General features: G+C 42.5%; 1 protein-coding gene and 1 pseudogene across 6 annotated transcripts in view; both read left to right on the top strand.

Annotated features, from left to right (window-relative positions):
- Positions 1-12611: 12611 nt before the first annotated feature.
- Positions 12612-13328, top strand: LOC308515348 (large ribosomal subunit protein eL19-like; annotated as a pseudogene). Its single transcript has one exon. The product of its transcript is annotated as a large ribosomal subunit protein eL19-like (transcript).
- Positions 13329-14372: 1044 nt separating this feature from the next.
- ACAP2 (ArfGAP with coiled-coil, ankyrin repeat and PH domains 2) overlaps positions 14373-26131 on the top strand; it is a 143490-nt gene continuing 131731 nt past the window's right edge. For 4 of the 5 annotated variants that reach the window (XM_081085330.1, XM_081085329.1, XM_081085328.1 and 1 more), the window contains exon 1: positions 14373-14720. In XM_081085330.1, coding sequence (XP_080941456.1) covers positions 14674-14720 — 47 coding nt within the window. In that variant the 5' untranslated portion in view covers positions 14373-14673. The remainder of the gene's footprint in view (positions 14721-26131) is intronic. The other variant, XM_081085331.1, reaches the window with a different exon arrangement.

Below are 26131 nucleotides of genomic sequence, written 5' to 3'. Positions count from 1 at the left end.
TATTCCGGGACTTTGTCCCTTTTATAATAGTTTATTCCTTGTTTGGGCTATTTTTACTAACTTGCAACATTATCCTTCCCCTTGCATCACATCTCCATAGCACATACATTTTGTATTTTGAATATGTAGTTTTGGATTTGTAGCATTTGAGCAAGTATTCGTTTGGTGCAAAAGGTTATTAATAATATCAACATTACAATGAATACCTCCTTCTGGTGAAATAAAACCTCTTTTTTTAAAAAAATGCTTTTATTGATTCTTTTTGAGACAGAGGAAGGGAAAGGGAAAGATAGAAATGCCCCCTACTAGGGATCAAGCCCACAACCTGGGTATGTGCCCTGATGAGGAATCGAACCAGTGACCTCTCTGTGCATGGGACAACACCCAATCCACTGAGCCACACTGGCCTGGCCAAAACCTCTTTTAAAAATACTTTTTTTTTTAATTAAAAAAAATCAAATTGTAATGTAGATCTGTACCATGATGTAGAACAAGAACTAATAAATTAGAATTCATCATCTTCCCCACCCCCACTCCCACTCCCCCACCCGCCCTTTTTAACAACAAGAAGCCATCTTGTCATTTGGAGAGATTAAGAAATGAGGCATCTACAAAACATTTTAGCATATGGTTGGGGTAGGTAGCTTCTTAGCTTTTCTAGTAAAGGACACATTTGTCTCTATTCCTTCCATTGGTGAAAATTAAAGAAATGTTTTTAATTTCAGCCTCAGAAATCAATAGCTTGGTTTTATCTATCAATACCAATTTTATCACATGAAGAAAGAAGAGGAAAAATAAGACAAATTTATTTCCACTGCCTTCTACTTCCCTAGCACTTCTGCCAAGAGTCTAGAGGCAGTTGAAGGGAAAAGAGAGAGATTTCAAAGAAAAGAGTGTGTTCATGTTGAAGGTTGTGGGTGGCCTTTGGTAGTTCATGAGAGAAGCGGGGAGGTCCAGGACTGGAGCACCCTGGCATCAACCTACCCTTCACTGCATGGGCAAACATTTAAAGTATTTAAATTCTAAACTATAGCAACAAAACTAAATTCCCCTAATGTTTGGATTAAACTTCCATTTTCTTATTGGGGAATACTAAATTAAAATAATAATAATAATAAAAGCAAAGAAAATAAGGTATATGGTTTGATGCCAGTAAAAGGAAGTACCAAAATGTCCTTGTGATAATACCACATCCTCATGGGTAAGCACTTTCAAAGCCATGGATTCAGCATTAAAGAAAGGTTTGAATGGAAGTGCACATCAGTTGGCTAATAGTAATAAGAATAGAAATTAAGCTTGGAAAAAGAAAAGAAGAGGAAAGGAAAAGAAAAGAAAAGAAATTAAGCTTGTATAAATTCCTCTTGGAACTCAGGAAAATGTTTATCTTTTTCATACTGGTATAAATTTTTCCTCAGTTAATTAGAACAATATAACTGTATTTTCTTTTTAATCTTGTAAAAAAAAAAAGCCTAGATTTTTGGCATAACTTTTTACTCTCTTCCTCATAAGGTTTTCATTTTTTTTTTTTTAAAAAAAAATCATTTTAACTGTCTCATTATTTAATTTTTTTAATCCATGAGATATGCAGGATATACATAAATAGATAAAATTTGAAACTCCCCAAACTGAAACTTTTCTTGAATTTGAAACTTTTCTTGTAATAATAAGGATAAAATTATTTTTCTGATTACAAAATATATATACATGTTTATTTTAAAAAGGAGTGACTACATAAAGGAATAAAGCAAACAATTATTGCTAACATTGAACTTATTTCCTTTCCCTTTTTTCCCCTAAGAAATTTACATTACATGATATTCTACTGTAAAGATATATTGTAATTTAACCAACATATTGTTCAAAATTTAACATATATCCTCTTTTTCTCTAGAAACAACATTGTAGCAAACATGCATAAGTATATATGTCCTATCCCTTTCTTAAGGTAAATTTAAAAAATACACGTATTTAGCATTTTGATACATATTGCCCAATTGTCCTTCAGAAAAGTTTTTATGCTCCTACTAACAGTGTATGACAACCTCTATCTGCACAGTCTCACCAATATTTACTTAATATGTTTTACTTATACATGTTTCCTGTTTTCTTTTTGAAGATAGTTTATCTTCTCACGGGCCAGAGTTTGAGAACTGCAGAGCATATTCAGCCATGAACAGCAGGCATTTCCTTATGTGTTGTGTGTGGCAGAGGGAAGGCTGGAGGACTTGGATGTGCCTGCCTCCCTCTGCAATAAGAAAGCCCATATTGCACAGGCATGCTAGCCCCTTATTTAATATTACATATTAATTGGCACCAACTTTCTGCCAGACCTTGTGCCACGTGATAGGGATATAGTGGTGAGCAAAATAGTCTCTGCTCTCAGAGAGTTTACATTTTAATGGGTTGTTTTCTAAGGTATTATTTTCCATCTTTACCATCTGATAGGGAAGGGAAAGATATATCTTTCTAACTTGCATGTTTTATTTCTGAATTCAATATTTTTTTGGTCCATTTGTATTTCTTTCACTTAAAATTTTTTTTTTCCAGCAGTGTGATGATTACAAGTGGAAGAGGGTATAGAGAGGATAAATGGTGATGAAAATTTATTGGTTTTAGAAAGAGGGGGAGGGGTGGGGGAAGAGTGAGAGGGGGGAGAGAGAGAAAGAGAAAGAGAGAGAGAGAGAGAGAGAGAGGAAAGAGAGATCTGTTGTTCCATTTATTTATGCATTCTTTGGTTGATTCTTATATATGTCCTGACCAGGGATTGAACCCATAATCTTGGCATATTGTGACAATGCTCTAACCAACTGAGCTACCTGGCCAGGGCTGTATTTCCTCCACTTTTTATTATGACTAATATTGGCCTTTTCCTCCACTTTCTTCTGATTTGTCAGCATTAATCACATTAACCCTTTGCCATTGTGGCAGACACCAGTGCCCCGCTCTGTACTTGCTGACCAGGCCATGGTTTTGTTCAGATGCTGGATGGCCATGGTAAGTGGAGTTGAATTTGTTGTCTGGGATTTTAGGAGAAACAGATAATAGTGTGCTGAGCCCCAGCTCTGGCACTAAATCCCCATGTGATTGATCTCATAAGTGCCTCCATTTCCTTAACTGTAAAATAAAGGAGCTGGACAAGACAATGTTTTCAGTTTCTTTCTAGTTCAGATTGTCTTCACTGTTATGGATTTAAGAATACAAAAACAAACCCAACAATATGTAGCGAATGTTTATAATGTAAGATACTATGTTAGGCATTGAGTATGCATAGACACATAAGACACCATCATTGCTTTTAAATGATTTGTGGCCCGGCCGGTCTGCCTCAGTGGTTGAGCGTCGACCTATGAACCAGGAGGTCATGGTTCAAATCCCAGTCAAGGCACATGCCCAGCTTGTGGGCTTAGTCCCCAGTATGGGGGGTACAAGAGACAGCCTATCAATGATCATCTCTCATCATTGATGTTCTTATCTCTTTCTCCCTCTCTCTTCCTCTCTGAAATCAATACAAATAATATATAAAACAACAAATGATTTGTGGGCTAGTAGGGGGAGATAGATGTGTAAACAAACAAAAAGTGATCTACTAGGGTAGACTTTTCAATGCACAGCACTGGGGCAATGGGACAATTAGCCGCCAATATTCTATATCTTTAAAGGTAGCTATTTCCTACCTTTCACAAAAATTGAGTCCATGTGGGCCTCAAGATTCGCATGAGAAACAAAACTTAGGAGATTCTACAAGAGAATGTCTTCATAATCTCAGGGTATGGAAGAATTATTTCAAACACAAGAAGCACAAATCATAAAGGAAAAGATAGATTTGACTACATTGAAGTCAATTACTTCTATTTATCAAAAGATGCCACAAAAAAGAAGAATATCCATAACCAGGAGAAGATATTTGTAACACATATAATTGAAAAATGATATCTAGATATAAAGAAAAATGACTTTAATAAACACTGGGCAATAGAAGGGGGAATGGGGGAGGTAGAAGAGGGTAAAGGGGAGATAAATGGTGATGGAAGGAGATTTGATTTGGGGCAGTAAACACAGAATACAATATACAGGTGATATATTATAGAATTGTACACGCGAACCCTATATAATTTTATTAACCAATGTCACCCCAATAAATTCAATAAAAAGGAAAAAAGTTGATTTTTAATATTTAAAAAAACTGATCAAAAGACATGAATAGACATTTCACAAGAGGCATTATAAATAACCAATAAGTGTATGAAAATATGTTCACCCTCATTAATAACCAGGGATATTATATATATGTGTGTGTGTGTATATATTTATATATCCAATGAGATGCTTTTTATACCATTAGATAGACATGAATTAAAATATCTGACACCAAGTATTAGAGAGGATATGAAGTAATAAAAGTTCATTCACACAGGGTGGAGGCAATAAATACAAAGTTGTTTAACACCTGGCAAACAAATTGCCTCTATCTTACAAAGTTGAAGATATGCAAACCCCATGGCTCAGTAATTCCACTCCTGGGTATAGGCTTTGGAGATGCTCTTGTTTTTTTTTTTTTTTTTTTTTTTAAATATATATTATTATTGATTTCAGAGGGAGAAGGAGAAGGGAGAGGGAGCAAGAGATAGAAACATCAGTGATGAGAATCATTGATCTGCTGCCTCCTGCACAGCCCACACTGGGATTGAGCCCACAACCCGGGCATGTGCCCTGACTGGGAATCGAATCGTGACCTCCTGGCTCATAGGTCGATGCTCAACCATGAGCCATGCCAGTTGGGCTCTGGAAATGCTCTTGTAAATGCATATAGGAGACATGGACAGGAATGCTCATAGCATCATTGTTTCTGAAAAACAAAACAAAACTGTGAACAACTCATATGTTCATAGAAAAATAAATAAAGAATATTCAGCCTTGGCCAGGTAGCTCAGTGCTCAGTTGGTTAGAGCATAGTCCTCATATGCCAAAGTTGCTGGTTCGATACCCAGTCAGGACACATGCAGGAGGTAGCCAGTGAATGCATGGATGGATGGAACAACAAATCAATTTTTTCTTCTCTCTCTCTCCCTTTATCTAAAACCAATAAATTAAAAAGAATTTTAAAGATTCTTCATATAGCAGTGAAAATAAATGATCTAGAACTGTAGTCATTAACATGGGTGAATGTCACAAACATGATTTTGAGCTAGAAAAAAGTTATAGAAGAATACATATAGTATTATATCACTTATGTAAAGTCCAAAAAATATACAAAACTAACTTACTTAACAACATAGTTTAGCCTAGCAGATCTTGACCATGCTCAGAACACTTACATTAGCCTAGAGTTAGGCAATTATCTTGAATTTCATCTCATGAGTAGTTTCCTTCTTCTTGTTACCAAAAGCAGGAGACACAGATGGACATTTTGAAGACATGACATAATGTAAAACCACAACACACAATATCCAAAAAACACTGGCAACACAGTACACTGTAGGCTAACTATCGGTGGTTTACCCATGTGGTCATGTGACTGACCGGGAGCTGTGGCTCACTGCCCCTGCCCAGAATCAAGACAGAGTGTGGTGCTAGCCTGGGAAAATATCAAAATTCAAAATTTGAAGTATGTTTTCTATTGAATGTATACCATTTCCGCACCATTTTAAGGTCAAAAATCTCAAGTTGAATCATTGAAGTCGGGAATCTTCTGTATTCATCTTTTTTACCTGTTGATTGACATATAGGTTATTTCCTGTTTTGGGCTATTATGAATAAAACTTCTATGAACACTGTTAGGCACTAAATGTTTAGGTTCCCCTAAAATGTGTATGTTGAAGGCCTGATCCCCAGTATGGCTGTATTGAAAGATGAGACCTCAGGAAGTAAATAAGGTTAAATGAGGTTATAAGAGTGAGACCCTGATCAGATAGAATGTTGTGTTCTAATAAAGTACACTAGAAAGCTTGCTCTGTTTCTCCCTCTCTCCATGTGAGCAGAGGAAAGGCTGTGTGAGGACACACACAGAAGGTACCATCTGCAAGCAAGGGGAGAGCTCTCGCCAGACGCCAACCATGCTGGCACCTTGATCTTGGACTTCCAGTCTCCATAACTGTGAGAAAATAAATCTCTGTTGTTTAAGCCACACAGTGTGCGGTATTTTGTTATGGCAGCTTGAGCAGACTAATACAAACATCTAACAGCATCATAAGGAATTCCTTTCCTTCTTAAACTAGCCAGAGTTGGTTTCTTGCTCATTACACTTAAACCACGACTGACATAGTGTGTATAACAGAAGTTTTGGAAATGGTGGTGCAAGAATAAAAGATGGTGTTGCTCAGAAAGGCCAGACAGAGCATCTCCTTATGCTGTACCCAGAAAACAATGTAAGATATCACAGTATTTTGAGCCAGGGAGTCATGTGACCAGATTAGCTTTTTAGTAGTACAGAGATTTGGAGAGGGTGACATTGTGGCAGTGTATTTAGTTTACAAGGACTGCCGTAACAAAATGCCATAAGCTGGGTGATTTAAACAACAGAAATTTGCCTGGCCAGTGTGGCTCAGTTGTTTAAATATTGTCCCATGCACCAGGAGGTCGAAGGTTCCATTCCTGGTCAGGGCACATGCCTGGGTTGTGGGCTTTATCCCCAGTAGGCGGTGTGTAGGACACAGCCGATTAATGTTTCTATCTCTCTCTCTCTTCCTTTTTCTGAAATCAATAAAAACATATTAAAAAATAAACACACTTATTTTCTCATGGTTCTGGAGGCTGAAAGTCCAAGATCAAGGTGTTGGCAGGTTTGGTTTCTCCTGAGGCCTGGTTCCTTGCTTGAGGATGTCTGCTTTCTACCTGTGTCTTCACATGGCCTTTCCTCTGTGTGCACTTGCATCCCTGGTGTCTCTTCCTCTTCTCATAAGTTACCAGTCATATTAGACTAGAGCCTCATCCTTATGACTTCATTTAACCTTAATTACTTCCTTACAGGCCCCACCTCCAAATATAGTCACATTCTAGGGTATTGGGGGTTAGGGCTTCAACATATAATTTTGCGGGGAACACAAACTCAACCTATAATAGGCAAGGAGCCCAGTTAGGATGTTATTTGCAATAATCCAGGGAAGAGGTACTGAAGGCCTGGACCAAGGCAGTGGCATTGAGATTTGTAAGGTGGGCACAAACTCAAAAGCTTTTACATGGGAAACAGCAGGATCTGAGGTTCAATTAAATGTGGTGATTATGGGAGAGGGAGACTCCAGGAAAGTTCTCATCATAGACCATAGCCAAATCAAGAACTTACGGAACAAATGTTTAGAAACCTTGGTGTTTTGGATCTAAAAGGATTGCAGTTGGGCAGCGAAAGTCTTCTTACTATGTACTAAAGGTATGAAGGTGGCAAGGGGGTGGAAGGAAGGGAGAGGAGCAGAGGGTTCACTGAAGTACAGACCCAATAATGAGGGACTGAGAATCAAGTTGTGTTCTGGGCCCCTTTGGCCTACATCTACCATTTTACCCCAAACCCTTGGCTTGTTAGATATAAAAAAAAAAATGTTAAGATCTGAATGTTGAAAACATTATATACTTCAACTTCAACTCAGCCAATATTGAGTGAGCACCTACTACATTGCTGATCTCTGTGCCAGGTCTTGGAGTTACAAAATGAACATTAGCTAGCAGTTACTGAATTTCAATTATGAAGGCTGGGCATCAGAATCATCTGTGGGCCTTCTGCCCAGGCCTCACCTATGAAAATCTGACTTAGTAGATAGGGCCCACGAACCTATATTAAAACAAACCAACCAAAAAACACACAAATACTCTACATGGGATTCTGTTATACAGCCATGATGAAAACTATCAACGAGTCAGGCATTATTAGGCACTTTTATGTATATCTTATTTAATTGTTACAACCACCCAAGTATCATTATCTGAGCTCATAATCTGGTAGGGAAATAGATACATGTGCACAAGTAATCATGAGAATCTGAATAGGAAAATATTACTTTGGGAGAAAAAATAAAATCCACTTATTTACCATTTATCAGACACTTAGTAAAAATGACAGGCACTGTGCTAGGTTCTAGAGCTACAAAGATGAAAAGAACATAATGTGACCACCCAAAAGCTCCAGGTCTGAGGAGACTATGGCCGTAAAAATCTCAAATTATAATACTGAACTGAGCTCTGTTCCAATAGACTTATGTAGGAAGGGTGACCAAACAACCAGAGCACAAAGGAGAAGTCATGTCACTGTGACAGGCAAGTACCCGAAGAGGTTCCATTTAAGCCAAGTTTTAAATAATGAATGGGAGCTCACCAGGCACATGAAGGAGGCCCATTCAGGCAGAGGAAACATCAGGTACCAAGGTGGGTCTGAGGAAGAAGCATGCTGAAGTGGCTGAGAGAATTCCTTCATGGGTGGATGAACCCATTTGGATCAGAGAGATGGGCAGCAAAGAAAGTAGGAAGGGTTGGCAATGATGAAATCAAAGAATTTGGAGTTTGTCCTACAGATCTGTGGTTTTCAAATTATACTCAGTGGAGCTGTGAGTATTCCTTGGAGTTCACTGGTGAGTCACCTGGTAATGGGGAGTGGGGCCAGGTGGCCAGGCACTGGTCTCCCCGCCCTATTTTAACCACACCAGTTCTGATTTTGTCCATTTGATGGTGGGCATTGATGATAGGCTTTTTTTCTTTTAAACAAAGGGTTCCAAGGTTAAGTAAAGTTTAAAAAACATAGCTTTAGATGATATTAAACTTTTGAAGAATTTTAAGCAGGAGAGTGCTGCGGGTTTTCAAGGTGAAAATAGTTGCCAACAGTGTCCAGTGCTGAAGAGATGTCAGGAAAAACAAGTCCTTAAAAGTGTCCTTTGGTTTGCCAATTGGAAAGTGATCTTATTGAAAACAGTTGATGGGGCTGGATAGGGAGGGGAGAATAGAATGCAGTGGGCAGTGAAGTGAATAAGAGGAGGAAATGTGGAGACTATGCTCTGAAGAGTCTGAGATAGAAAGCAGTGGAGGGAGATGATTTGGCAATAGCCAAAGGGGAATTTATCCAGCTCCTAACTCCTTTCTTGCTAACTGATCCCCCATCCACATGGCCATGAGAGCAGGCTTCTGGAAGCTATGTTTGTAGATGGCTGATTCCTTGGTTACAGTTGCTTGGCTCTGCAGGAGTACATCATCCAAGTTGGGCCAATGCTTCCCGCAAGACATTTAGTATTTGGGTCAAGAGTGAAACCCTTTCCCTCCTGTTGGATGGTTACTTTTGGGAGCTGAGCCTGGAGAGGGAGAGGAAATGAGCTTCATGTGTGCAGAAGAACAAAGCAGATGTGTGGAAAGGACAGGCGGGAGCATCCAGGCTTCACGGGCGCTGTTTCTAAAGCCTTCTCAAGGTACATGGATAGTCCGCCACTGGTTCTGAGTGAAACCATCCTACCCCCCTCCACTCCCCCCCCCCATTTTGCCTTACTCAAATAGTTTCTCTTATCCTTTTTGCTGTTCTTTCTCTTTTCTTCAAAGAGAACAGAAAGGTCAGTTGAAATACAAGTTGAGGATGCAGAGTGAATAACTGATAGAGCCATTCTCAGAGAATGGAAGGTGAAGTCCAGAGAACAAGGGTGAAATGAATTGTCCTCTGAGATGGGTGGGTAAGAAGAATACAAATGAGTATGCGAGTTGGGGCTAGGAAGAGTGTTCCTACCTACTGACTCCTATTTTCCTAGTGAAGAGTCAAAATTATCTACAAATCACGAGAGGGCTGGGGCACAGACTGTGTAGCAAATAGCTATTATTCTAGTGCACTAGAGATCTGGCCACAGATAAATAATACAAAGACAATTGAAAATCCTATGTATGCAGCACCCAGGTCTTGTATCACTGAATGCAGTGATACATAGTCTCAGCCGTAAAAGCCTTCACCTCTTGCCTATCCAGCCCCCTTTAAAATATAGATCAGATTACATCACACTCCCCTCTGAAAATTTTCCAATGACTCCAACTGCTTTAAGATATAAACTGTCTCTGGTATTGCTCATCGACTAGGAGTGAGAAACATCTGGGTTGACCCAGTTCTGGATATGTGACATTGCCAGGGAACGACCTAGGGAGGGGTATGGAGGCATTGTAAAGAGTATTGTTGAAGTGGTGGAGGAAGGCAAGACAGGCAGATACCAACAAGCCTGGGAGATAAAGAGTCCTGGGGCTTTGGAGATGTGAAGTGAATGTGTGGGGGTGAGACAGCGGGAAACATTCAAGGTGGAGCTTGTGCATGAATGTTCTGGGTGAGACAAGGTTTAGGGCAGGAACATTTAAGGACTTCCCAAAGTGACATACTTTGAGACACAGAGATACTAGTAAATGTTTTCTTTATTTGAATGGTACCACCTTCCACCTCTCACCAGTCACCCAAACCTGAAACATGGAGTTACCATAAAGTTTAGTCTTTTTTCCTTTTCCGTCATCACATTCAGGTGGCCATCAGATTTTTTTTTCTGTTGTATTTCTTAACTATCTCTTCATCAAAATTGCCTTGGTTGAGAACATCAAAATTGCTTAGAGCGTTTAATCTCAGTCCAGACAGCCCCACCCCTTTGCCCCACGCTGCTTCAAATTCCAATTACAGCATGGCACTTTCAGGCTTAAGTCGTTCTCATGTTTTCCCATTGCCTTAAGACACAAATTCCTTAGCATGGCAGGCAAGGTCCTTTCTATCTGCTCACTGTTTACCTCTTTAGTCATATAGTTCACTGTGATTAAAGGTCCTTGGAAAGAGCTTCCTCACCTGCTGTTGGATCTTACTTTTTCAAGATTCCTCATATTTCCAGAGACATGAGAACCCCATTTCTTTCCCCGAAGTATGACAGCTCCCTGTGCACACTCCTGACTCTGAATTTATCATGTGTTTCCTCCTTTGGTTTGAAAGCTCTAGATAGGAAATACCATTTATTTCACTTATAAACCTTGGAACCTACTGTCGGGTCTGGCCAGAGTATATGCTCAGTGGATGTTATTGGATAAAGAACAGGTGAATGTGGAAATCACCTTAACTAATGGCAGGAGTTGGGGTGGAGGACTGAGTCAGAGGCCAAAGTCCTGGATGTATGTGAAAGTTTAATCGCTGTGTTTTATGGGGTCCAGCCATCGACATCCTCTCTTAGGGAAACTGCCTTGTCTACCAGTCAGCTGTCCTACAGCCCCCATCCTTACCCCCATTCCTGTGCAAATGATCAATTCCAGTGACTTGTCATAAAAAAAAAAAGTGAGCTGTGTTAATCAGATTTTTCTCCTGGGATCTGGGGATTGGGAGACAGATTAAAAGTGATAAGCTACAGGAGCATAGGTTAAAAGGATACATCAAGAAATAGATAGCAGAAGTTGCACAGTGACTCTGAAACTTGTTTTTATGACCTGTGACATTTTGGGATTCTCACCCTACTCCACTTTTAATATTTCTTCTTTCATTAAATCCTCACCAGAGGATATATTTTTATTGATTTTAAGTAGGGAGAGTGAGAATGAAAGAGAGAGACATCAATTGGTTGCCTCCTATACACACCCCTACTGAGGATTGAACATGAAACCTGGGCATGTACCCTGACCGAATCAAATCCGCAACATTTTGGCATACGGGATGACGATCCAACCAACTGAGCCAACCAGCCAGGACAATATTTCTTAATTTGGGACATTATATTACCATTGACACCCTATAATGCTTGCTTTACCATGGGGCAGTGAAAAAAAATTGTGAAATTGCTATCATTAAATGGGTATATGTAAATTTAGCCATCCACAGAAAAAATGTTTATTTGATAATCAGCTTAGTTATTTGCGCTGATGGTGTCATGCAGTTGAATTTTATTTTATTGATTAAGGTATTACATGTGTCCTTACCCCCCCAACTCCCCCCCTCCCCCAGCTCGTGTCCTCACCCCCCTGGTGTCTGTGTCCATTGGTTAGGCTTATATGCATGCATACAAGTCCTTTGGTTGATCTCTCCCCCATCCCCCCCCCCCCCCCCGCCCCCGCCTTCCCTATGAGGCTTGATGGCCTGATTGATGCTTCTCTGTCTCTGGATCTGTTTTTGTTCATCAGTTTATGTTGTTCATTATATTCCATAAATGAGTGAGATCATGTGATATTTATCTTTCGCTAACTGACTTACTTGCAGTTGAATTTTAATTTGAGTCTCAAAGTGTCACTATAGGCATCTTCCAAAAGGTTACTCTGTATTGAAGCATTGAAACAATAAGTTATTGTATATACAGATTATGCATCAGGAATGCAATTAAATGTAGAAATGGCCAACTCTATTTCTAAATTTGACATAGAAGTTACAAATCTAGAAGAGGTTGGCTTGATTGAAGTGTCTGAGGACACAACCTTTAACTGTCAATAGTTTCTAGTTATCAAGAGAAGCTGTGTGGATTCCAGGAATATACAATTCAATTTTAAAAAGAGAAAACAAGCTTATAACCCAAGAAGGCACATTTATAAAGCTTGTATATTCTTTGAAATGTCTCAAAATTATACTGTTAATTCCTAAAAGTACTCAAGAGAACAAGATAGAACCATAGGTTATGAAAAGCAACAAACCATCATGCTATAAAGTTAGCCAGATGGTCAAAGGGCTGTATAAGACTTCAGGCAGAAGTGAGAGGCTTAAACGTAATCACCGATTATAGCACAGAAGAAAAAAGTGGTACAGTCCTTTCCTTTCGCCATGAGTGTGCTCGCGCTTCGGGAGAGGCTTGCCTCCAGTGTCCTCCGCTGCGGCAAAAAGAAGGTCCGGTTGGACCTCAGTGAGACGCATGAAATCGCCAATGCCAACTCCCGCCCGCAGATTCGGAAGCTGACCAAAGATGGGCTGATCATCCGGAAGCCTGTGCCTGTCCACCTGGGCCCGCAGGAAGGGCAGGCATATGGGCATAGGTAAGAGGAGGGCACTGCCAATGCTAGGATGCCTGAGAAAGGAACCTGGGTCAGGAGGATGAGAATTCTTCGCTGGCTGCTCGGAAGATACCGTGAATCTAAGAAGAGTGACCGCCACCTGTACCACCGCCTGTACCTGAAAGTGAAGGGTAACGTGTTGAAAAACAAGCGGATTCTCGTGGACACAGCCGCAGGCTGAAGGCAGACAAGGCTCAGAAGAAGCTTCTGGCTGACCAGGCCGGGCCCGCAGGTCTAAGACCGAGGAAGCCCGCAGGCGCCATGAAGAGCGGCTCCGGGCCAAGGAGGAGGAGATCATCAGGACTCTGTCCAAGGAGGAAGAGACCAAGAAACAAAGCTCCCCCTCTCGTCCCTGTACACAGTGGCCTTGGCCATTACATGGTTCAGTCATTTAATAAAAGTAGCCTTCACCTAAAAAAAAAAAAAAAGCGGTACAATTATGGTCATAGTCAGCATTTACTGAACGAGTGCCATGTGGCTTTGTGTTAAGTATCTTTAGAGGTCTGATCTGTCTCAACCTCGGGACAATTCTGTTGGATCAGGGGTGTTTATCTTCATTTTAGTGAGAAAGCTGGGAGCCACTGTGCTGTTCGAACACCCTCCGGGTGCACTGTTATGGCTACGCCTATACTTTTTGGCTTGGGTGTAAAAAGTATACATTTAAATATAACGTATCTATGGTGCGGGTGTTGCAAGTTGGAGTAAGGAAGCCTTACTTTCAGGACCCTATCATCTTAGAGCTGGAGAAGGCTGCCGGGAGAAAGGTGTTGGTCAGGAGGCATGTCCCCGGTGGTTCTGAGAACGGCTCCTCCACCCTGAACGCCTCTGCACTCATACCTGTCTAAAGCCCTCTGATCTTCGATGCCCACTCTAAATGCCAGCTCCTCCAGAAAGCAGTCTCTGGTTACATAAAAAGATATATACATGGGAGATGTTTCTAAATGATTAAACAATGAAGCCAAGAATTGAAAGACGGATTTTTACAATTAACTTTGACCCTCGCTCCTTTCCTGGCCTCGGTTTCTTTAAACTGAAAGGAATCGGTGGCTTAGCCTGTATCTTTCTTTGAGAATGTCTTCTAACCCCTTCAGATCTCTGCCAAAGCTGCCTTAAACAGCAACTCTCCTCGCTGAGACCTGCAGGAGGCGGCTCCTCCGCGTTGGCAGCTCCGCAGGGCGGGGCTGGAGGAGCCCGAGAAGAGGAGGGGGCTCCGAGGGAAGCGCGGCGCGCACTCACGTGACTTCCTTCCCAAGGAGCCTCAGCTGTCGGCCTCCCAGCAACCGGTGCGTCCGCCTAACGACGCCTGCGCATCCCGGTTGGCCCTCGGGAACGCGTGTAGCCAGAAGGCACCCACGGTCGCTCTGCTCATTGGCTGGGGCTAACGTCGCTCTGGTGCGTTGCCTGAGCGCCCGCGGGCGGCACTGCCGGAAGCCCCTCCCACTGGCCGCTGGGTTTGTGGCTGGCTGGCCGCGGCTGTCACTCCCCGGCCGTTTCCCTGAGGCCGGCGCTCTGCTGGCGGTGGGAGGAAGAGGGGCCGGACTGGGGCCTGACTCGCCGTCGCCGCCGTCTTCGCGGCTGCTATGACCCTCCGGCCAGGCGCCCTGCTCAGCTCCGCGCAGCGCTAGTCCCGGCCGTGCGCCCGCCGTAGCCGTCTGGGTCCCCAGCGCAGCCGCTCCCGCGGCCCCTTAGGCTCCTCCAGCGCCGCCGGCGAGGCGAGGCGGAGGCAAAGGCAGGGTGAAGATGACGGTGGATTTCGAGGAGTGTCTGAAGGATTCGCCCCGTTTCAGGTAACCTGCGCGGCCGCCCAGCGAGGGGCCGGCGTCACGCCGGAGCTGCCTCCCGGGGTGGCGGGGGCGTGAAAGCTGGCCGGCGGGACGCGCGGAGGGCCCCGCTGCCCGCGCCTTCCGACGGGGCGAGCGGCCGTTGTCGCCGCTCTCGACCCCGCGAAGGCACTGCAGCTCCGACCGACCCGTCCTGAGCTGCGAGGCTGCCTGGGAGGAGGACCTTGCCTCCTCATCCCCCTTCCTCGCCCTCTGCCCGGGGCGTAGCGATCCCGAGGCCGGGCGCACCCGCTCTGCGCCGGGGACTGGGGTGCAGCCGCGTCCGCGAAGACTCGTGCCCTCCGCTGGCGCGCGCTCTCGTCCCCTTCCTCGTAGCTCATCCTTCCCCCTTCCTTCCGCTCCTTTCTCGTTTCCACCCCACCCCACCCCACCCCTTCTCTAAGAGAGCTTGCCGGGCAGCCTCTTGCAGTTCACTTAGTTCCTCTTTGCGCTTTTCCACTCTCCTTACCCCGTGGAGGAAGTGGGGGTGGTGGTGGGGGCGGCGGGGGGAGGCGAACTGGGACGTCGATTTCTGTTGCGTGCGAGTCCCCAGCCAGAGGGGCTCCCGGGACGGCGCTGGCGGGTGATTTGCGCCGGGGTCTGGGGTGGGGGCGCTTGGACCAACCACATTCTGTGGGCTCGGTCCGAGACCGTCTGCTTTGCTTTCCACTTAAGCTTTCTGAAGCGGGTAGCGCTGTGGAGAGGCATTGGATGGAGGGGCGAGGAGGAGGAGAAACAGCGCATTTCTGTGTTGAGGACGGAAGTAGGCTCTGAAGGTTGCAGTTACGTTCCTCTTCCCGCAGCGCCGGCCCGGTCGGGCCCCGGATCTCAGTCGGATGCCCCCAGCGGGTCTGTCACCCGAACTGGCGAGGGGGCGCTCAGATTCCCAGGGGCTGCCCTCCCTCCCTCCTGTGTGAGAGGCCGCGGTCCCGAGGGTGGCCAGACGGAGTACGCGCTCTTTCCGTTTCGGGCATCGTAGGAAACTCCTGAATTGTTTTGGAGAATGGAGTTTGCTTGATTGTATTTTGCAGTGTATTTACAGGCTTAGGGTTGTCCTTAGGCCTTAAAACTTCCGTTGGCATTGACATTTCTTGAAAGCGTCCCCAGAGCATTGGGGTGTGTGTGTGTGTGTGTGTGTGTGTGTGTGTGTGTGAGAGAGAGAGAGAGAGAGAGAGAGAGAGAGAGAGAGAGAGAGAGATCTCTAGGTCAAGCCTGCGTTGTCAATTTCTTGCATCCTCTGCCTGGGAACTAACTGTTCTCATCCTTATCACTGTTAATTAGATTTCCCGTTCTTTTTTCAGTGAAAAGCAACCTATTGTAAAACTAAGGAACTCCTACTTCTAAGAGAAAATTTAAGAACACGGAGGTTTTGACTTTTGTTTAGTTGTTAATTAAAAATTTTTTAAAAAATTGATTTGAGAGAGAGGAAGGGGGGAAGAGCTAGAGAAACACCACTTTATTTTTTTCAATTGCTTCTATAATTCATTGGTTGATTCTTGTATGTGCCCTGACGTGGGGGTGGGGGTGTGGGAGAAGAGATTGAGCCCACAACCCTGGCGAATCTAACCAGTGGACTTACCCAGCCAGTGTCTTGTTATTAATTTTATTTGGAATTTAGGGCTATTGCTTGTTACAAGCTGCACCTGGTTTGATTGCTGTTGCTATTAGCTTTTGAAACTCTCAGGTTCTGCGTGAATTGAAGGACGCCGGAGACACTGATGGATTGTGTAAGACAGTTTTACAGGTTAGGTTTCAGGATTGTGTAGCAAATGAAGTAATTTTTAAAGCATATCTTATAAAGTTACACTTTCAGTGACATTTTTATTAATATGAATCAGCTGTTTGTTGTGTGTGTGTTTTTTTAATGCGGTAATCACAGCCTTTTTTTCCTAGAGAAAATAGCGTTGTGCGCAGTTTATTCCACATTTTAAATTTCATTTTTAAAAAGAAAGTTGAAAGAAGTGACTTGGAGAACTTCTAGCCACTGGTGTTGGTCATAAACCATATGATATATTTTATTTTATTTAGAGAGAGGGGGAAGGAGGAGAGAGAGAAAGGGAAAGATACATTGGTTGCCTCCCACACCCACCCTGACCTGGGATGGAAGCTGACACCTTCGACCTTCCCGTGCAGGACATGACGCTCCAACCAACTGAGCCACATAGGCCAGAGCATATCTTTGTTTTTTTATATAAAGTAATCATTGAATATAAAAAGGGAAAGATACTGATTAAGTTGTATTTTAGTGAAGTTTTGAAAGATGTTTCTCTTTCTCTCTCCCTCTTTTCCTCTCTTCCTCTCTCCTTTCCTCTCTCTCTCTCTCTCTCTCTCTTTACTCTCTCTAAAATCACACACACACAGCTTCTTTAAAAACTGGCTTTTATCTATTACCTAGTGATTTCTCCCCTATCTTATTATTATAGGACTAGAGGCCTGGTGCATGAATTCGTGCACAGGTAGAGTCTCTTGGCCTGGCCAGGGATCTAGGCCTTTCTGGGGGGCCAGCCGGTTGGGGGGGGGGGTGGACACGGAGGTTGACTGGCTGGGAGGAGGGGCCGTGGAAGGTTGGCTGTGGGAGTGCACTGACCACCAGGGGGAGCTCCTGTGTCAAGCATCTGCCTCCTGTGGTCAGTGTGCATCATAGCGATTGGTCTCCTGGTTGTTCTGGTTGTTCAGTCATAATGGCCGCTTAGGCTTTTATATATATACAGTATATAGATATTTTTATATCATTTTATAGTAATTCTTATTGATTTTTAGAGAGAGAGATAAAGGCAGAGAGTGAAAGAGAGAGAAACATCTATTTATTGTTCCATTTATTCATGTATTCATTGGTTGTTTCTTTTATGTGCCCTTACTGGGGATTAAATCTGTAACCTTGGTATATTAGGATGATGCTCTAACCAACTGAACTAATTGGCCATGGCCATTTTGTAATTTTAGTGTCATGTAATGCAACTGCATTTTAGTTTTGAGTGTGGGAGATAATATAATTTTCTTTCTATTGAAAGCCACTTGTCGTAATACCTTTTACTGAGTACTCTAACCTTATTGATTTAAAATTACACCCAAGCACATATACATACACACATACATACATGAGTCTTTTTCTGGGTTCTATTCTTTTCCATTAATGTATTTATCTGTTCTCTTGCAAATACCATTAATATTTTAGTTGCAATACTTTATAGTCTGTTATGATATCTGGTGGGACAAGTTTTCCCTTGTTACTGGTTTGTGCCTCCCTCCCTCCAAATTTAATGGCTGTTCTTGAATATTTTATCTTTGCAGTAGTTTCTTCAATTTCAGAAGTGAGTATGTCTTTCTATATATTTTGGTCTTACTAGTATTTTTGAAAACTTTTTGTAATGTAAAATTCATTAATGATCCAACTATATACAGTTTATAAGAGACATATTTTAGATTTAACCACAAATAGGTTGGAAGTAAAAGGATAGGAAAAGGTAAAGCATGCAACAAGTATCCAAAAGAGAGCTGGAATAGCTATACTAATATCAGATAATATAGATTATAAGCCAAAAATTACTGGAGATAAAGGACATTTTATAATGATAAAAGGGTCAATCTATTAGGAAGACATAACACTTATAAACTTACTAGGGGAGCCCCAAAATACATGAGGCAAAAACTGAAAAAAATGAAGGGATAAATAGACAATTCAACAGTAATAATTCATAAATACTTTCAATAATGGGTAGAACAGCTAGGCAAACGATCAACAAAATAGATAGGACTTCGTGGATATCTATAGAACACTACACAATAGCAGAATTCACATTCTTCTCAAGTGCACAGAAAATATTTTCTAGCATGGACCATATGTTACACCATTAAATAAGTTTCAATACATTTAAAAAGGATTGTACTAAATATGTTCTTTGACCATAATGAAATGAAAGTAGAATTAATAACTAAAGAAAATCTGAGAGATTTACAAATAGGTGGAAATTTAGCAACATACTTATAAATAACCAGTGGAGCAAAGAAGAAATCACAAGGAAATTAGAAAACACTCTTAGACAATGAAAATAAAAACACAGCATATCAAACTTATGGGATATGGCCAAAGAAGTGCTTAAGAGGGAAATTTATACCTGGAAACACCTACATTAAAAAAAAAAAAAAAGAAAAAATCTCAATCAGTGACCATTTATATTTCTATAAATTAGCAAGCACAGCACTTTAACAGTGGCAGCAAAAAGAATAATATAAATAACCAAAGAAGTGCAAGACTATGTACTGAAAACTACATAACACAATTTAAATAAAGACCTAATTAAATGGAAAGATGTTCCATGTTTATAGATCAGAACACTCAAAATTGATCTCTAGCCCTGGCCAGCTCAGTTGGTTGAGCATCTTCCCATGTACCAAGAGGTTGCCAGTTCAATTCGGGTCAAGGCCACATGCCCCGGTTGCAGGCTCAATCCCAGTAGAGGTATACAGAAGGCAGCTGATGTTTCTCACTCGCTCTCTCCCTTTCCCTTCCTCTCTCTCTAAAATCAATAAAAAAACTAATTAAAAAAATTTGATCTCTAGACTAAATATAATCCCTATCAACATTCCAGCTAGTTTCTTTGAAGATTGCCAAATAATCCTAAAATTGATATGGAAATGCAAGTGACCCACAATAGGAAAAAAAAAAAAAAGGCTGAGACAGAAGAAGAAAGTTTGGAGAATTCACTTCCTGGTATAAAAACTTACTACAAAGTTATTGTAGTCAAGATAGTGTGGAACTGGCATAAGGATGGTAGTATAGATCAATGGAATAGAATTGAGAGTCCAGGACTAAACCATTATGTTTATGTAAACTGATATTTGATAAGGATACTGATATATTCTGTTTAGAAAGAATAGTCTTTTCAACAAAGGGTGCTGAAACAACTGGAAATCCATAATGCAAAAAATGAAGTTAGATCCCTACACCATATGCAAAATTAACCCAGAATGGATCATAAACCTAAATGTAAGAGCTAAAACTATAACATTCTAAGAGGAAAACAAAGGAGTGTACTTTGTAACCTTGAATTAGGCAATAGTTTTTTAGATATGATGAGCTAAAGTACAAGCAACCTGAACAATAATTGATGAATTGGATTTCATCAACATTTAAAACTTTTGGGTTTCAAAGGACACAATACGGGTTCCAACATAGGTTTCTACTCCAGTACTCACTTGTCTGTTTCTTTACTTTTTGGGGTAGCAGTTTGCCCTGTGACCTCATTTCTTTCATGGATCAAAGAAAAATTGTTGCTTGTTCTTTTTCTTTGTCCAGTGTTCTATTTGTTAGGATGGAGTGGTAACATCTAAGCTCCTTACATGCTAATCCAGAAGTCTCAGTGTGATTATGTTTTTAATTTTTCTGTTAGTTAATAATGTCAAGTACTTTAAAAAGTACTCATTGGCTATTTGAATATCTTTTGTGAAATTCTGTTCAAATCTCTTAACTCATTTAAAAAAAAAAGAGTTGTGTTTAATTTTTGAATTGAAGTTCTTTATTCTGGATACTTGAATATGTATGTCAGATACATATTTTGTGACTATTCCCTTTCCTTTTAAAAAAAATAGATACTATTTTTTTAGAGAAGTTTTAAGTTCACAGCAAAATAGGATGACACAGAAAATTTTTATGTATTCTATATCCCCATACTTGCATAGTCTACCCAGTTATCAACATCCCTAATAAGAGCGATATATTTCTTACAATCAGTGTACCTACACTGTCACAGCTTATCACCCAGAATCCATAGTTTATACATTAGGGTTCGCGGTTGATGTACATTTTTAAAAAATATATATTTTATTGATTTTTTACAGAGAGGAAGGGAAGGGATAAAGAGTTAGAAACATCGATGAGAGAGAAACATTCATCAGCTGCCTCCTGCAACTCCCTACTGGGTATGTGCCTGCAACCAAGGTACATGCCCTTGGCCGGAATCGAACCTGGGACCCTTGAGTCGTCCGCAGGCCGACGCTCTATCCACTGAGCCAAACCGGTTAGGGCTGATGTACATTGATTTCTACAATGTGTAATGATATATATTCACCATTATAGTATCTTACAGTATAGTTTCCCTGCCCTAAAATTCCTGTGTTCTGCCTATTCCTCCCCTATCCCCACACCCCAACTACGGATATGTGTACTCTTTTTCATGCATAGTTTTGCCTTTTCCAGAATGTCATATAGTTGGAGTCATACAGTTTGTAGCTTTTTCAGATTGGCTTCTTTCACTTAGTAATATACACTTAAGGTTCCAACATGTCTTTTCATGGCTTGATAGCTCATTTCTTTTTAGCACTAAATAAATACTACATTATCTGGATGTACCAGTTTATATAACTGTATAACTGCTGAAGAACATCTGGTTGCTTCCAAGTTCTGGCAATTCTATATAATAAAAGGCTAATATGTAAATAGACCGAATGGTGGAACAACTGAACAGCCAGTCGCTATGATGTGTGCTGACCACCAGGGGGCATGCGTGGAACATGGCGGGTGTTGGCTGCAGTGGGATGGTGGAGCAGGTGGGGGGGGGGGGCCAGACCAAGGTGGGGCATTGGTTGCTGTCATTGGGGCGAGCCTCTGGTGGTTACTGAAAATTCTTTGCTCCCATGTGCTGCAGTCCCACCTGGTGCTCACACTTGCTGCCTGTGCCCGCCCTGCTTGCACTCGCTGCTGGCGCTGGAGCCACTGTTCACACCCACTGCCGGCACCTAGCGCCACCCCAATCGCTTGGTGCCATCAGCGGGTGCAGGTGGCGGCTGCCAGCCCTGATCACCCCTCAGAGCTTCTCCACCTCTCCCTGCTCCTGAGGGGAGATTGGGGCCGGCAGCCGCCACTCGCACCTGCTGCCGGCAACGGCCCCAATCTCTTCGTGCCTTCAGCGATTGGGGCTGGTGCCTTCAGCAGGTGCTAGTGGGACTGGCGCTGTCAGCACATGGGAGTGGCGGTGGGAGTGGGGCTGCCGGCAGACAGGGGACGGGGAGCCACAGCGGGAGGGGCCAGGTGGGGGTGCGGAGGATGATCTGAGACCTGCCCCTGTGCCTACTGCAGCTTCTCGGCCCACAGTTCCTTTTAAGGTGCATGAATTCATGCACTGGGCCCCTAGTTATGAATAAAGCTGCTGTATACATCTTTGTGCAGATTTTTTGTGTGGACATAAGTTTTAAAATTATTTTGGGTAAATACCAAGTAGTGCAATTACTGGGTTGCATGGAAAGACAATATTTAATTTTGTAAGAAACCCCCAAACTATCTTCTAAAGTGATTGTGACATTTTATTACTTTTATTTTTTTTAATTGATTTTAGAGAGGAAGGGAGAGGGAGAGAGCGAAACATCCATCGGTTGCCTCCTGCACACACCCTGACTGGAGATGGAACCTGCAACTTGGGCATGTGCCCTGCCCAGGAATCTAACCCTTTGGTGCATGGAACAACACTCAGCCAACTGAACCACACAAGCACAGTTTGTGTGCCATTTTACATTCCCACCACAGTATTGCTCCACCAGCATTTGGTATTGTCAGTATTCTGACCATTCTAATTAGGTGTGTAGTGGTATCTCATTGTTATTTTAATTGCATTTCTCTGATGGCATATTATTTTTCTAGTTGAGTTTTAAGAGTTCTTTTGTATATTTTAAATAATAGTTCCTTGCCAGATAAGTATTTTGCAAATATTTCCTCCAAGTCAAGGCTTATCTTTTTAGTCTCTTCATTTCCTTTACTTTTTCGATAATGGGAATTTCCTCTGTCTTTTTTTATATTGGATTCGGTTTTCATGTTATCTTTTCTGTTTACTTTTTTTGGCAGAGCATAGTTTTCATTACCTTCCTTTGAAAAGGTGCATTTTTTATTTTGAGACTTTATATGTCTGAAAATGTTTATAAGACTAAGTTGAAACCATTTTCCCTCAGTATTTTCAGGCAGTACTCCATTGTCTGCTGGTTTTCAATGTTGCTGTTGACACATAGGGTGCTGTTTTGATTTTTTGATTCATTTTTTTGTCTCTGAAGGTTTTTTAGATTTACTCTTTATTTCTGGTATTCTGAAATTTCATTATGATGTGCTTTAGGATGGGTCTTTTTTATGTATTTTCTTGGAGACTTTCAATCTGAAAACTCATGTCTTTTGGTTCTGGGGAAACATTATTTCTTTGATAATTAATTTGCCCCCTTTTTTGTTACTTTTTTCCTAGACTTTTGATTATACTCATATTTTGAATTAATTATCTAAATTAAAAAAAATTTGTCTTTTTATTCGAAATTTCTGGATGATATATGCAACTTATTTTCTAACCCTAGTTTCCACAACTTCTTTATTACTGTTTGAATATTCCTTTTTAATATCTGCTCATTCTTTAACAGCTTCTCTTACAGAGCTGAAGAAATGAATCATAGTTAACTTTTTTTCTCTCTGTATTATCTCTTTCCTTTGTCTTTTTTTTTGTTTTGTTTTTTGTTAATCCTCACCCGAGGATATTTTTTCCATTGATTTTTTAGAGAGACTGGAAGGGAGTAGGGGAGAGAGAGGGAGAGAGAGAGAGAGAGAGAGAGAGAGAGAGAGAGAGAGAAAAAAAAAGAAAAGACTGATTCATCGATTGGTTGCCTCCTGCACTGCCCTGACCCAGGCCAGGGATGGAGTCTTCAACTTGACCAGAATCAAATCTGCGACCCTTCAGTCCATGGGTGGATGGATGCTTTATCCACTGAGCTAAACCTGGTAGGACTTCTCTGACTTCTTTATTTTTATTTTTAATTTTTTAAAATTTTTATTGATTTCAGAGAGAGGAAGGGAGAGGGAGAGAGAGAGAGAAACATCAGTGATGAGAGAGAATTGTTGGTTGCCAACTGCACACCCCTTACTGGAGATTGAGCCTGCAACCCGGGCATGCACCCTTGACCGGAATCGAACCCGGTACCCTTCAGTCCTCAGGCCGACACTCCATCCACTGAGCCAAACCGGCTAGGGCTTCTCTGACTTTTTAATGAGCCAAAGCAGGCTAGTGTAGACTCATTTCCCCACCTAGTCCCTCTCCTGTTGCTGCTTCTATGCTAGGCTATTCCTTGTTTTATTGTCCGCAGCTTTAATAATTGTCCTCTAAAAATCACCTGGACTGAAATCTTCCCTGCACGAAGTCAAGAAGCCACACACTACTGAGGGGCCCTAGGCAGACCGTTTGGGGCCAGGCCCCCTTTCTGGTAATATTATTACTATTATGTCTTCTGTTCTTTGTCCTTGTGGATTAGCAGCCCCTTATTTTCCCCTTTTAATTGGAGTTCTGGAGAAAGTGGAGATAAATAGGTATATTCAATCTGTGATGTTTAACTGGAAGTTTCTGTACTGTTGATAGGCAAAGCATAATTTATACACGAGAACACTCTTCTCGGGGAGTGAATATGGACCAAGTGGGCTGTTGAGGAAGATTACCTGTTTGACTTCCTTTTCACTTACTGGTTGTGAGACCTTGGGCAGGTTTCTTTCTTTTTCTCAGGCTCAGAGAATGAGAATAATACTGCATGACTGAGTCCAAATGCCTTTCACTGACTCACTTAATGATGTTAATTCCCCTTCTTTTTCTTGTATCCTTGAAGAGTAGCTTAGATAATTTAGTTATGCTGTTGGTTTCCCATGTGGAAATAAACTATTGGTTGGAAGCATCTAGGATGCATGAAGGATTTGGCATATTGTACAAAAGAAAATCATCAATGTTGTGGATAATGAAACAGTAAAAGTAGACGGACAAAACTTCAGTCAACTTTGTAGGAGATCAGTAAAGGTCTTACAAAAGGGCCATGTATAGATTTTATGGTTAGAGTATTTAAGAGGTAGAATGAGCAAAAGAAGAGGCGGAAAACAAAACAAAACCAATAAACAAAAATGAGGCCACAGTGCCTTTAAGGTTTAACTCTGAAATGATATCAAAAGACAGGGTAAGTGAACTGAGTGCTCACAGAAGAAAACTACTGTGAGGAAATATGTATGTTTACTTGAGATTACATGAAGTCAGCGCCCATTGAATAGTATCTAGAATGATCTATAGGTTAGACAAATGGGAAACAATGTGAGTTAAATCTATAAACATTGGGGTAAATGAATATATTGAATATGAATAGGAATATATTCCTATTTCAGAGATGAAGAAGTTCTCCCAGAAGAAATTGACTTGATTATAATCTTACTAGAGGCCCAGTGCATGAATTTGTGCATGGGTGGGGACTGGCTGGCCCGGCCCCAATTGGGGCAGATCAGGGCCGGGCTGGCTGGGAGGAGGGGCCGCAGGTGATTGGCTGGCAGGCCCCACCCCAGGTTGGGGTGGGGGGGTTATTGGGGTCGGAGCCAGCCAGCCCACCACCCACAGCCCCTCCCCACAGCTGGCCCCGCCCCCAAATGGGGTGGGGAGGCCAATCAGGGGTCAGCGGCTGGGGGAGGGCCTGTGGGAGGTTGGCCAGCCAGCCCCACCCCCAGTTGGTGTGGGTGGGGCGATCAGGGGTGAAGCTGGCTGGGGGGAGGGACTGCGGGCTGATCGGGATGGTGAGGGCTGATCGGGGGGTGGGGCCAGCCGTAGGGAGGGGCTGTGGACGGTGGGCCGTCTGGCCCTGCCCCCAAATGGGGGGGAGGCCGATAGGGGGCCAGTAGCCTGGGGGAGGGGCCATAGGTGGTTGGCCAGCAGGCCCTGCCCCTGATCAGAGTGGGGAGCTGATCAGAGGCAGAGCTGGCAGGGGCAGGGGCCACAGGCCAATTGGGGTGGTGAGGGCCCATTGGAGGCAGGGCTGGCTGGGGAGAGGGTCTGCAGGCAGTTGGCCAGCCAGCCCTGCCCCGATCAGGGTTGGGGGGCGATCAGGAGTGGGGCTGGCTGGGGAGAGGGGCTGTGGGCCTGTCGGGGTGGTGGGGGCCCATTAGGGTTGGGACTGGCCAAGAGGAGGGGCTGCACGAGGTTGGCCACTGGCCCCACCCCCTTTTGGGGTGGGGAGGCGATTGGGGGCGGGGCTGGCCTGGGGGCAGGGCCGTAGGAGGTTGGCCAGCCGGCCCAACCCCCGATTGAGCCAGTTCGCTGGCCACAGTGGGCATCATAGCAACCAGTCATTCCGGTCATTACAGCGTTCCATTTGCTGGCTTTATATATATATAGTTAGTAATTTGTACCTGAAGTAAGTCAGGATTCTTTATTGAATATGGTCATTTTATTCCTTTTTTTAAAAAAAAATATATTTTATTGATTTTTTACAGAGAGGAAGGGAGAGAGATAGAGAGTTAGAAACATCGATGAGAGAGAAACATTGATCAGCTGCCTCCTGCACATCTCCTACTGGGGATATGCCCGCAACCCAGGTACATGCCCTTGACTGGAATCGAA

This window comes from Myotis nattereri, assembly GCF_964212035.1.
Source record: "Myotis nattereri genome assembly, chromosome: 3".
Taxonomy (NCBI): domain Eukaryota; kingdom Metazoa; phylum Chordata; class Mammalia; order Chiroptera; family Vespertilionidae; genus Myotis; species Myotis nattereri.
The sequence above is the reverse complement of the archived record's forward strand: the minus strand, read 5'-3'. Positions and strand labels throughout refer to the sequence as shown.